Source organism: Theobroma cacao, chromosome 3 (genome assembly GCF_053813885.1).
Source record: "Theobroma cacao isolate CCN51 chromosome 3, ASM5381388v1, whole genome shotgun sequence".
Taxonomy (NCBI): domain Eukaryota; kingdom Viridiplantae; phylum Streptophyta; class Magnoliopsida; order Malvales; family Malvaceae; genus Theobroma; species Theobroma cacao.
This window is the reverse complement of record NC_142641.1, coordinates 6,483,279-6,497,198: the sequence shown is the minus strand read 5'-3', so window position 1 is coordinate 6,497,198 and position 13,920 is coordinate 6,483,279. Positions and strand designations below refer to the sequence as shown.

The 13,920-nt window shown below is 34.0% G+C and overlaps 1 protein-coding gene and 1 long non-coding RNA gene across 2 annotated transcripts; one reads left to right on the top strand and one right to left on the bottom strand.

Annotated features, from left to right (window-relative positions):
• Positions 1-1,345: 1,345 nt before the first annotated feature.
• LOC108661211 (uncharacterized) lies at positions 1,346-3,152 on the bottom strand. The gene is made up of 3 exons (XR_001926956.2): positions 2,936-3,152; positions 2,802-2,862; positions 1,346-2,127 (listed from the first exon to the last, which is right to left on the bottom strand). It is a non-coding gene; the product is annotated as an uncharacterized LOC108661211 (long non-coding RNA).
• Positions 3,153-6,098: 2,946 nt separating this feature from the next.
• RUP2 (Transducin/WD40 repeat-like superfamily protein) lies at positions 6,099-7,628 on the top strand. Its single transcript, XM_018116664.2, has one exon. It carries the CDS (start codon positions 6,152-6,154, stop codon positions 7,394-7,396), a length of 1,245 nt encoding a protein of 414 aa, XP_017972153.2. The 5' UTR covers positions 6,099-6,151; the 3' UTR covers positions 7,397-7,628.
• The last annotated feature ends 6,292 nt before the right edge of the window (positions 7,629-13,920 follow it).

The window sequence follows — 13,920 nt, the reverse complement described above, 5'->3', positions numbered from 1 at the left end:
AGACATATAATGAACTAATTAAGTTAGTCATTTGCATAAGTAACTCGACGAAGACTTGTCCACAGCTTTGGATTCTAGTTTAGTAAAACCACTCATGAAAGATAAATAACAAGAAAAGCTAGTATCAGATGAAATGTTGAATGAACCAGTAATTGTAAGTCTTTAATATACTGCTTTTCTCAACTTATTTAGTTTGTTAGTTTATCTAGTGTTGATTTTTAATTGTTTTTAATTAGTTTTTCTTCAATTTTTGAATTACTTAAATAAGATTAATTTGTTTAATAATTTTAATACTTAGTGAAACTTTAGAAACGAGTCTCTGTAGGAACAATACTCTACTTCATCATTATATTACTTGTTCAATACGAATACTAGCGTGTGTAAAATCGACAATAAACTTCCATTTCCTTAGTACTATAGAGTGTGATAACCATATGCAAACCCCCAACTTCTTTAATTCAAACCATTATACCCTTCGTAGCCAATTGTTGTTCCACAACCTTAATACAATACCCCTCTTTTAATAATCCCAATGCACTTTTCTTCAATCATTCATCATTCATCTTAAGTATAAACACATTGATACTTTGCTTATGCTTTTTTTTCAACCTTTATTGATTGCACCCTTTTAACCTCAGCCTCTTGTTTATGAGTATTAATTAATGCCTCTTTAAATGTAAGTGGACTGGAATGGATTACTTTACACAATCAATTGGCAAATCACGCCTCAATCTTTCCACCTCAAAAGCTTTCTGACCATGATTCTCCTACCATAAAGCACCATTCCATCCCCCTGGCGAATTACCCTGCTTTGCTCCTTCTCAAACCGAAACCTCAAAAAGGCATAATTCAAATCTCTCTTTCTAATATTCCACAGAGCAAAAACATCCACAATTACCTACATTTATACCATCTCCTACAATAGTTAAAAATAAAACTTTCAATGCTTGCTCTATTTGTAATTACACCAATTACTCACCTATCAAAAATATATAAAAAAAATATGTCAAAAAAATAATTTTGAATTAATGCATATAAATTGTGTTAATTAAAATTTTTAATAAGAATATAAAATATATTAATATTAATGTTTGTGCAATAAAAGGATGAAAAATTAAGAAAATACATTATCACAGCCCAATTTTCGAGTCATGACCGGCGCATGGGCCCAATGGGCATAGCCCACTAAGCCCAAGCAAGCCTTTTCATGCAATCCCTATCATCATTCCTAACCATCATTTCTAAAACCATATATTGTAATTCTCAACTATAAATATTTCAGTAACATTTTATAACAACCCAATATTCACATTTGTCTTATGTTAAAATAATGTCACCCGTTTGCCAACCTATAATGGCATCAGTAATCAAATATACATATTTGATTTTTAACATGAATCTTAGTGGTCTACATTACTTATATGTATACACAAGCATGAGACTCTTGACCGTCAGCGGAGTGACCTTGGGTGAAGGTATAGCTACTAAGATGCCATAGTACCTACCAAGAAGGTGAGCATACATAGACAACTCAATCTAGGTCCTAATTGCCTCTGAATTTGAAAACATGAAGTTTAAAATAGTGAGTATAAAACTCAGTGAGTGAACATAAGAAGGGAACAAGCAACCGATACGAAAAGATTTTGAAAACATGATGCACTTTTGTTAAAAACAATGCAATTTAGTTTAATTTCTTGTAAAACCCCATAATTCAACCTTTGATTATTAAATCCCTTAGTGTTGAAAGATCCATGATAAACCATGAAATTGAAAAGAATGAAACTTTCAGCAAATGTCCAAGCAAGATAAGCAAAACAAAGGATTTCTCGCTGCAACAAAAAGGTATTCTTGGTTTGCATATATTTCAGTTTTTCAAGTATATGTTCCACTACAGAAGTTCAATTGACATGATTTTTAGGTCATTAGAAAGCTAAAAGGCTGGGCTACAACTTTGATGTTTACCACTTTGCCCAGTTCTGATCGAAAGGTAGTCAAAATCGTTGTCAAACTGAAAGCACTGCACCATAATTTTAGAACCACCAAAGAGTTTCTTGCTGCAGCAAAATTCAGAGCATGGATTAAGGCTGCCTACCCGAGATTTTCTCGTTGCAGTGAAAATGAATCTTGCTGCAGCAAGAAACAGAGCAATTTAGTTGAAGGGGTCTTGTTACATCGAAAAGCCATTTTCTTGCTAAAATGAAAAGCAATTTAGGAGCAATTAACAATGCCAACATACAACACATTCACAAATATTTTCATAAACTTTCTATAACATATATATATATATATATACATACATCATCATGCATACCATCCTGCCACACTCAGCTCATGTGCACTCCTTTCTCGCACATAGCCGGGTCATCATCAGCTCATGTGCACTCCCACATCGCACATAGCTGGGTCATTATTATCACACAAAAGGAGCATCCAAAGCATAATATACATATCAACATAATGTTCCTAGCAACAATCCCAATTCAATATCTTTAGCATACATCATTTATACTTCCCTTTTTCATTCAATCACGAATCCTTATTCAACTTAACTTATCTTGACACAATTTTTACCAAAGTTGCTTTTATCCCTTGCTTACGTAATTCTTTAAATTATGATTCCGGCAACTTGTTTATGACTGTAACACATATATTAATATTTTCTAAGGATATTTATCAAGTTCAACCATCCTTTCCACAATAACAACAATTTCTCACAATATGCCACTTAAAATGTCAACTACACAACAATACCCATTTTCTCAAGATTCCTCAACTACACTTAAAATATCATTTGTCTTTACCTTTATGGTTGCTTGACCCGTACTTGCACTCCAATATTCCTTCAAAACATTAATCATCAAGCTGCGAAATTGATTCACACATTATTTCTCTAAAAATTTAACTAAACATGAGCTTAAAACACAAAAATCCTTACCTTAGCTTGCTTGAATTACAAACCAAGCTTTTCTTCCTTTCTTTCTTTTTCTTTCTTCTTCTCCCAGGGTTTAGATGTGCTGAAAATTGGGGTTAGAAGCTGCAGGTTTAGTGCCCAAGAAGTTTGGAAAAGAAAGAAGTAAGAAAAGAAAGGAAATGAAAAGAAACAAGGGAAATCACATGAAAAAATTTGATTTTCATGAACTTGAAATGAAAATGGCGTTGGAAGCTTCAAGAAGAAGAAGAAGAAAATATCTTGCTGGAGGAGATAAGGATGGTCATGGCTGATAAAGATGAGAGTCAAAGCTTCCTTTGGAAGATTTGACCAAACTTTACATAAAATTATCGTTTTACCCTCCAAGTTTTTTCCCTTTTTAATTTAGTCCTCCCAACACTCTTTTAACTCAAATTTCCTTCTATTATCTTCTTTTACACATGTACAAATGAAATATAAAGCTTGTACTCCAACGCGGCGTCTCCATAATATTTAAAATATTTTTTTTTCTCGCATTAGTTTTATTTAATAACGCGCGGGCCCCACTAGCTTCATTTTTCTCCAAAATTTCCTCGTTCTTCCTCTCCCCCACTTAGCTTAACCGTACACTCCTTCTTCATGAAAAATTTCGACACTGAATAAAATATTAATATTTTAATATTATTTTATTAATAAAATATTATTTTATTTCAAAATTTTCCACTTGTCTCTTTGGTACCCAAAATACCTTATTATGCCTCAATTCACTTCCAAATCACTTTTTATCTCGCAAATTCTTTTTCAGTAAAAATATTATTATTTTATTATTATTCCCTCGCGTGCAAAATATTTTATCTTAAAATACTCTTTTCACCTTTCCTCACCTTTAAACACTATAATTAACCTCATTTGGCATCCGATAAGCTTCATTAGTCACCATGTCAAAGTACGGGGTATTACACACACTCACGTGTTCTTTTTTTTTTCTCTTGAGTTTTTCTTTATTATAAATTGAGTTAATGTGAGAAATGGAAGAAGTTTTTCAAATTCAAAATGTTTTTAAAAAATATATCAAATTCAAATATGGTACTTTTTCAAAAATCTACAGAATTTTAACCTAAAATTCTTGAAATTTTCTAAAGTCTAAAATGATACAAATTTGAAAATGTGCAGATCAAGTTTAGTTAAATCCAGTTTATGAAGTTTCTTATTAAATCATCAAATAATAACTACAATTGAAATCAAAACAGATAGATTTAATAGAGTTAAATGAGAAGATCAATAAGATATAAACAATTAATTATAAATAATATTTATATGCAAACTTCGATCAATTTTGATTGAATGGTGAAATTTTTAATATAAGTGTAAACATGGTCTAACTATAAATAATATCAAAAACTTATTCGAATTATTTTAAATTTTGTATACTTAATTTCTGTAACAAGCTCTTCCACTTTATCCATTTGGATTTTACAATTTTATTTTTATTTAATTAATTTTAAGTGAAAACCTTATTAAGTCAATTTTGAAAAAATTGACATAATACCTAAAATTTTTTTTGAACTATTAAGGAAAATTTAAATAAGTCTTTATTTTATTATCTTCAATCAAACCCTTATAATTTTATTTTTGATAAAAGTATAAACCTTTATAACTAACACTTGACCAAATATCATTAGTCAAAAATACCACCTTTCATTTTATATTCACGTGTCGTTTACGTGAAAAGTGAAAAATATCATATAATTATGTTATCATGCCACCTTTGCATACTACTTCATCATCTATTATAACATGTCATAATATCATATTAATATCACATGACATAAATATTATGTCAAAAAAAATTTATTTACGAGTTGCTCATAAAAAATTATGTAACATGGCATATATTTAGATGCAAAAATATAAAAATTGGGAAAATTATTGATAGGATGGAATTAAGCTTACAAATCCAATTGTGGTTGGATAAGTGGACCATGGAAATCATTGTTGCATGTTGAATGAATCCACTGTCCTATGTAATAAAGTTTTGGATATAAATTAGAAATGAAAAGTTGACATTTGTGTGATGGTAAGGCTGTCACGAGGACTTCCGCAGGATGGGAGGTTGGGAATTGGGCAAGCGACATTTGAGCGCGGGTGGCAGTTAAGACTGAGAAGCCTGAAAGAAGGACATATTAAAAGGCCATGCTTAAACCACGTAAGGGCAACAGAAGGCTACATCCACATCATCCCCCACCGAGACAAACTTGAGGTAACAAGACATCCAACGCTTCTCTCTTGCCCTTCAGCCAATCGGAGTAATGATTTGAATTTAATACAACCCCTCCTAAATGCAGAATTTAGGACACCCTTTTTCTATTTCAAGTAAAATACCATCACCACCCATTTCTCTTCCAAGGACACAACTAGCACAACTCCTGGTCCGCTAATGTTTACAGCTGATAAATCCAAGGTTACCATGACCATTATCTCCTAATTTCTTTACTTTAGGAGTGAACCGATAATCTAATTAATTGATACTTCATCATGGTTTCTATCACTCTCACTTTCACTTTCATATATATAAAGGATCTATAACTATGCAGTAGGAACAATCTCTTTACTTTTTATAGTCATTTTCATGTTCAAGCTTTACAGTTTAAAGCTGGAATCACAATCATAACACGTATGAGTTAGAAAATTCAACTGTTCAATGTAAAGTGGAGTCATTACTATTTTTTTTTTTTTTAGTTTAGATATGATTAGTCACTTAAGTAATTAAATGAATCTTCCTAATGAAATCCGATGATTGACGTAGATTTATTAGAAAGAATTGAAACAAATTAAGCTTAAAAATACAATTACATGTGGATAAGGTATTAGCACCTCACGACCTACATTCAAAAAATGGTACCAAATTAAGCATAAGTTTGATAAATAAGTCTTAATTTCATTTTGTTTATTTTTCTCAATTGTTGTTATTATTGTTTATTTATTCTGAAAACAGTTTTTGAATTTTCCTACCATTTTGATAAAAACCAATAAATTTTAAAAAACTTTTCCTAAACTGTCATTTTTTTTTTCTCTTTTGATGTTTATTGAGCATAGTTTAAGAAAGGGCATTAGTGTAATATAACACAACATGAAGCATAAAATGGCAGGTATGTTGAACAAGTGCAGAAATTAAAAGCAAAAATATCAAGCAGCTGACATATTTATCCACACACAAACTTTATTACGCTTGGCGTGAGGTCAATGGGAGCCTTTCATTGGACCCGAGGTCCAAAAACAGCCAGCGCGAGCATCTCCATTTCAAATGAATGGGCAATGAAAAACCTCTCCTCCAGATTGCATCTCCCAGACCCAGTCCCAGGTCGAGAAAGAAGAGATTACGCAAAAGAAAGCATAGCAAAAGATAAACCAGAGGGAGAAGAAGACCAGGAAAGAGCTCGCTGTGAGTGGGATTTTTCTCTCTCCACCGTCGTCTCTACCAGCGCCGAGGCAGCAGTCTCTGACACCCTAGGCGTCATCGAATTCGACCCTTCTAATACTGTTGTAGCTACTGGAGGAATTGCAAGGAAGATTAGGATTTACACTTTGAATTCTTTGTTGCCACAAGATCAGAGTACCCAAGGTGAGCAGAATATTACCTTTCTAGACCATGTTAATGCATGTGAGTACTACATATGTACCCCAGCTAAGCTTAGTAGCCTTAGATGGAAACCGGGGTCTGGTGGCCGCCTCTTGGGATCCGGAGACTATGACGGGGTTGTCATGGAATATGATCTAGAGAGGAAACTGCCAATCTTTGAACGTGATGAGCATGGTGGGAGACGGGTTTGGAGCGTGGACTATTCCCATTGGGATCCATTCGTTGGGGCATCCGGCTCGGAGGATGGCACCATGCAAATGTGGGACCCACGCTGTGGCGAAGGAGGGGGATGTGTGGCTAAGGTGCAGCCCGCACTGGCACGTAGCTCGGTTTGCTGCGTCGAGTTCGACCCCTTTGGTGAAGCATTGATAGCCGCCGGATGCGCCGATCGGAAGGCGTACACCTACGATGTGCGAAAAATGGTGGAGCCTCTCCATGTGTACGATGGACACACGAAAACCGTGACGTACGTTAGATTTCTTGATGCTCAAACAATGGTTTCAGCCGGGACGGATGGGTATTTAAAGCTATGGAATATCAGTGATTCTCGTTTAATTCGAACGTACAAAGGACACGTGAATAGTCGGAGCTTCGTTGGGCTGTCAGTATGGAGGCATGGTGGCTTGCTTGGATCTGGATCAGAAAATAACCAGGTGTTTGTTTATGATAAGAGATGGGGTGAGCCCATTTGGGTGCATGGGTTCGAGCCATTGGGTAGAGCTGGCGGGCGCGACCATGGTTTCGTCAGTAGCGTGAGCTGGAGGCAAGTCCATGAAGAGCAGTGCACACTTGTGGCCGGGGGTTCAAATGGGGTTTTACAGGTTTTTGTGGGCAGAAGGAAAACATGATCTTCCTTTTCCCCATTTTAGCATGTAGTTACCACGAATTAAGAGTTTTTTTTAACTTTTAATTGCGTATCAACGATGGGATTATAGGGTTTTAATCTACCCAAAAAGAAAAATATTATTGGAGGACAAGGAAAGGAAGACAGATTATGATATTAGCTTTAGTTTTTGGTTGTTTTTTGAGATATATGCTAACTAACAGCTGCTTCATGAAGGTACAGCTGGTTTAGGCTGACATCTTTGGGCCACTCAACCATGCCTTTTCTTAAGCCTAGAATTCTCATTGTTTGTTGTTTTCGGCTTTCCTTTGGCATATTGCTCCAAAATACTCCACTTTTGGCATTCCCTTCTTTTTTAAAAGCTGAGTATCTTTAATTCATAATAAACCAATAGCATACAAGCCAGGAGGATAACCAACCTCCAAACCACCACAAGCAGATCTGCAGAACGTAGAAAAACCCTGAATTCCCCAGGAAATCCACATTTACATCCCCATCCAGCAGCAAAATTAGCACAAGCTTGTCCAACACAATCAGGAGTGACCTAGGCACACAACAAAATGGTACCCCTGTACATAGCACAAAATTCATTCACCAAAAGACCCAATCGAACAGACACAGACTACCTTAAAAGCAGAAAAACTCCCCTGTACGGTTCTAGCACCCTTTCCTATCAGCCTGGGCAGCAACAGGTGACACACCAATATGAACCCCCCAATGTCCCTGCACTCAAAAACCATCCAGCCACGAAATAAAAGCCAGGCTTAATCAAACATGGCATCAAAAGGCCCTGTTATGGTATCCAAAAAAAATTTTGCACAATATTTGGAAAGAAGGAAAATTGAAGAAAGGGGCTAATATATGTTCACCTCAAACCTTTTTCTTAGCATGTGGAGCCCCAACTTACACAATATTTGGTGGGAAAAAAAATGAAAATAGTGGGATGAGAAAAATATAATAAAAGAAAAAAAATTGAAAGAGAGGAAGAAATTTTTTTTTCTATTTGATATGAAAGATGAAAAATATAGAAAAAGAAAGAGGGTTAAGAGTAAAATTATTTTATTTGTTAACTAATTAACATTTTTTGGCCAAATAAGAACAAAAATTGTTTTGCTTAAGTTGATTGAGGGTTTTGCTTACACTTTTAATAACATTAAATATACAAATGCATCTATTTAAGATTTTGTTTGCTGTATGAGCATAATAATTTTTATTTGTTCAATATAACGAGATGGGATTGATTTGATGTGAATAAATATCACTTTTATTTTATATTTTTAAATATTACTTAATAGAGAAAGGAAATTCAAAATCGAAAATATCATTATTGGTTGCCTCACTAAACATTTTCTAATTTCAGTCCATATTCTATATTCATAAAAATAATCTTTCAACTAGAAAAAGGTTAAAAGGTCACCAAAAAAGAAAAAGTAGGAATATGAGTTAGATATAGCATAATTCTAACTATTTTTGCTTTCTTCTTTTCTACCAAGCAAAGCTTAAATATTCCAAAGGTGGGAGGGGATGAAACACCAAATTGCCAAAATAAGAAATAGCTGAGGCCTTCAAGAATATTAAATGAATTTATTTATGAGGCCATAAAAGGCATAGTAATCATGGTGAATTACTACAATCTAATCTTTTAAAGCACCTTCATTCCTCATAGGATTGCTTGTAAAATCTGCCTACAAAAATTATTAATCGCAATTTCAACCTTCAATGAATTACAATGTGGAATTACCCATCAAAACTTTGTGATCATTCATCGCTTCTCAAAACCTTTTTTCAGAAACTCTTTTTTGTTTCTGGGGAAGACATACAAATTGTAGGCTACATATGCTGTAGCCCAAACGTTGCTGAGAGAACATGGTCTTAAGCCTTGATCCTTGATGACTCTGCAACCACTTCCTCCATTCTAGAGTACCACTATCCAATTCGAGTGTTTTCCACCATATCTCTACCACCCCTCAGGTTACCGGATGGGTCTTAGCATCCCAAAGAAGGCAAGGTAAGCTGGATTAGGCTTAGATCCCCTGCACAAATTCAACAATTGCTCAAGGGAATTGGATATAGAAAACCAATGCTTTTATACAACACTCTTAACATAGGTTCAAGGTTATGCTATGGGAGACTTAACTTCATTTTTATGTATCAATTCAATTCAATTGTTACCCTACCAAGACTAACAACCAAAATTTTCTTTATAGACATCAAATAGCTGCCATGTGATCAATGCATGTCATAATGATGAATAAATTAATTGGTTGCATATACTTATAGTATATTTGATTTGACCTCTGAAACTATATATATTCATGGCATATAAAAAACATACCAAGAAAATTTCAACCATTTTGTAGAAGGAAAAAAATTGTTATTCAATTATAAAAATTGAAGAAAAATTTTAAAGACAAATCATGTGTCATCATGTGGATTTGAAGACATCATTTAAGATAATCATATAATTAATTTATTGGTTAATTATATCGAAGACATATAGTTGAACTAATTAAAATTTTCCTATGTGTCATGTATTTATCTCTTGAGATTATTTAGAGATAACATCTTAATTAGACCAATTAAGATTTATTTATTGGTCACTCAATTTATCTCTAAATATATCAAGATAATTTAGAGATAATATGTAAATTTACCTATTGGTCATCAATTATCTTTAAATAAATCAAGATAATTTAGGGATAAAATCCAAATTTGGTCATCCAACTTATCTCTAAATTAATTAAGATAATTTTGAGATAATACTTAAATCCGGCCAATCAAAACTCAAGAGTTTGGCCAATTAAAAGATCATTTATGAGTCATCTGATTTATCTCTAATTAAATTAAAATAATTTAAAGATAATTCAAAGAGACTAAATCCTCATAAAGTCTCTTATATAGCATTATAAATACAGTACTCCTCCAAGCCATTTGATGAACAAGAGAGAAAGAAGAAGATTTTGAAGAACAAAGCCTGCAGAACTCCCACAAGTCCAAGGCCTTCAGAAGGAAGATTATGAAGATCCAAAGCCTCTCTAAAGTTAAACAAATCCAAGAATGAAGATCTAAAGAATCAAAGCCTCTCTAGATTTTCATAAATAAATCCAAGAAAAAAGATCTGAAGATCAAAACCTCTTTAAAGTTCCACAAACAAATCCAAGAAGGAAGATGTGAAGATCAAAGCCTCTCTAGAGTTAACTCCACAAATAAATCCAAGAAAAAAGATCTGAAGATCAAAGCCTCTTGAGATTTCCACAAACAAATCTAAAAAAGAAGATATGAAGAATCAAAGCCTTTCTGAAGCTCCGCAAATAAATCCAAGAATAAAGATATGAAGATCAAAGCCTCTCCATAGTTCCACAAACAAATCCAAGAAGGAAGATATGACGAATCAAACTTCTCCAGATTTTCACAAATCCTTGAAGCAAAGTCTCTAATTCAAGATCAAGTCACAAGACCCTTGAAGACAAGATCAAGTCACACAAGACCCTTGAAGTCAAGATCAAGTCACAAGACCTTTGAAAAACATATTCATTCAAGATCAAGTCACACAAGGCCCTTGAAGTCAAGATCAAGTCACAAGACCCTTGAAAAACATATTCATTTAAGATCAATTCATTATGACCCTTAAAGCAAAAATTGAAAATTTTAATCAAAGGACTTTCTTTATTGCAAAAGAATACCAAAAATTGTAAACTCACATTTGATATATAAATAAATATGATATTTGTCTCTAAAATTTTCAAGTCTAAATTTTTAACAACAAATTTTTGTGTATAAATTTCTAACACACTTGGTAGGACAATCTCTATTACTCATCTTTTTTCTATAAACAAATATCCAAATTGAAATAGCTCCCAAGAACATCGCTGAGGATATTTTAACTTATCCATATGGCATTAAGCAAAGGACAAAAGCTCATAATGAATTTTATGAGTAGATTTTCCTAATGTTCAACAAAAATCCTTTGTATTATACTTCTTCCCCAAATTTAGAAGAAGTTTGTGCATTACAACTTGCTTCCTCTAAAGAATCAAGTACAAATTGCCAACTTTTATGCAAGGAACAGGATGGTTATTCAAGAAGCAACTTTGTTCTATCATGCTTTCACCACAATGCCTCTTCAAAAGTAAATTCTAGGGTGATGGTTGTCATGGCAACTAGCACGACATCTTTAGAAGAACAAGTTGCACTTCTAGCAAAGACTGTGGAATCTTTAACAACAAGCATTAGAGAAAAGTATCGTCAACTTGCCCTAATGATGCTCAATTAAATTAGGCTTAGATTGCCCTACGTAAATTCAACAACTGCCTAAGGGCATAGGATATAGAAAACCAATGCAACTGTCGTAACGTGCAGGTCTGGGAACCCGACCGCCAGACACGAGTGAAAACTCACTAAAACTATGAGTCGCCACCAATCTTTTTTACTAGGTGTGATTGGCCACCTATTGACTCGATTCTAATCAACGAAGTCTTAAATTAATTTTAAGCCTGCCGAAAGAACCTTAAATTGGTCTACGTTTTTCTAGATCTAGGTTCGAGAATACGTTTACGCCCGGGGAAAGATTAGCACCCCGTAACGCTCGTTCCATGAACGGTACCATTTTTAAATTATCCTATTTGGCTTTATTTTTTAAGTTCATTTTATTTCCTTAGCTATTATTCACTTATTTTATCTCCAATTTTATTAAATTATTTTATTTGATTTTAAAATGAAATGCAATTGTGAGGCAAGATGAAATGCATGGCGTGAGATAAAAAATGTTGGACGAATAACCTTTTATCGAGGACGTTCTCCCGAATCCGCCCATCATATTGGTGGGATCTAGGGTGTTCTCTCACCTAGGGAATTATCCGAGAAATTCACCTTCGCAAATTCAACAAATAAATCCCATCATCGAGGTTATCGTACGTTTTTCTTCGAAAATTATATTTTCGTGAATATGAACTTATTACGAGCAAAAGTCTTTTATTAAAGATATTTTCCAAGCCCTCCCATCATATTGGTGGGACCCGAGGACATCCTTTCACCTAGGGAGCTTTCCGAGAGAATCTCGCCTTCGCAAGATCCTCGAAAAATCCCATCATCGAGACTTATGCTCGCAAACAAAAATATCTATATGAAATGATATGCACGATGCAATAGAAATATATGTTATGTTTGTGAAATTAACTATTTTTTATTAGTATTTTATTTTAATTTTCCTAACTCATTTTCGTTCCTATAAACTCACGTAATTGTATATATATTTAGTGATTATGTCCAGCATTTCAACTCTTCCTACGTTATATATTCTCTTAGCTATATTCTAAATCAATATCTATCTATACCTATTTATCATATTATTATTATTGTTTTCTAAATGTTTATTTATCTATATATATATATATATATATATTTTATCCTTGAATCTATTTTTATAACTAAATATTTTCTTCTATCCAATTTTATCATTTTATTTTCATATAATTGCACATATATTTTATATATTTTCTTATCTATTCCAATCTCTCTCTTTTTCTTCACATTTTTACATTTTTAAACATCTCTATTATTATTATTTTTTACTTACATATTTTTGTATTTTTTATTTTTTTAATGATTTTCTTTCCTAGTATATTTTAAAATTCATTCTACAACATTAATATACCTTATTTATATTATTTTACTATCCTTAACATAAAGCTACATTAAAAAATTTTCGAACTTAAACAATCAACACAAATACCAGAATCATAACCCAATAAATCAATGATCCAAAACTTACCCCAAAGCTTTAGCCCAACCCGGCTCAAGGTGGATTAGACTGACCCAAAAAGCTTGTAAGCCTACTTCAAGAATTCAGCCTCCTGGTGCCCAAAACGGTGCTGTTTCACATGCCCCAGCTCTTAGCTATTTAAGCTTCATTTTCTTCCTTTCTTCCCATTTTCTCCCTTTTGTCTCTCTCTCTAGAACCCAAACTCTCTCCCTTCTCTCTACCAAGCCGTCGGCCAACCCCAAAACAGGACTCTCATTGCCGCTCTCTTCCTACCGTTGGCCACTACCCTAAGCCGAACCTCCCTCTGCCAGCCAAATCCTTTCTCTCTCTCTTTCTCTATCTGAGCTAAACGGCGACAACACCAGATCCGGTGTTGGTTTCACTCTCTCTCTCTTCCCAAGCTAAAAGGCGGTAACTCCCAGCACCAAATCCGACATCGAATTCTCTCCAGATCAATCGGCAGCACCCATGCTTAACTCTCTCTCTCTCTCTAAAATCGACGGCACCCCAAAAACCCAAGGCTCTCTACCCCTTTTTTGTGCATATATTTGATGGTTTTTTTTTGTTTGGTATTTTTTGCTCTTTTTTTGGGTTTTTTTTATTGCTGGCTGCTAGAGAACTAGGATTTTTTTTGGTTGCTACTTGTTGCTATGGTTTTTGCAGGTGGCTGGGGTTTCCCAATTTTTGTTTTGGGCTCCTCCCCGGATGAGTGCTACAGTGCCCTCTTTATACTGGGTTGAAGGGGGCACGCTCCACTACTCTGCCAG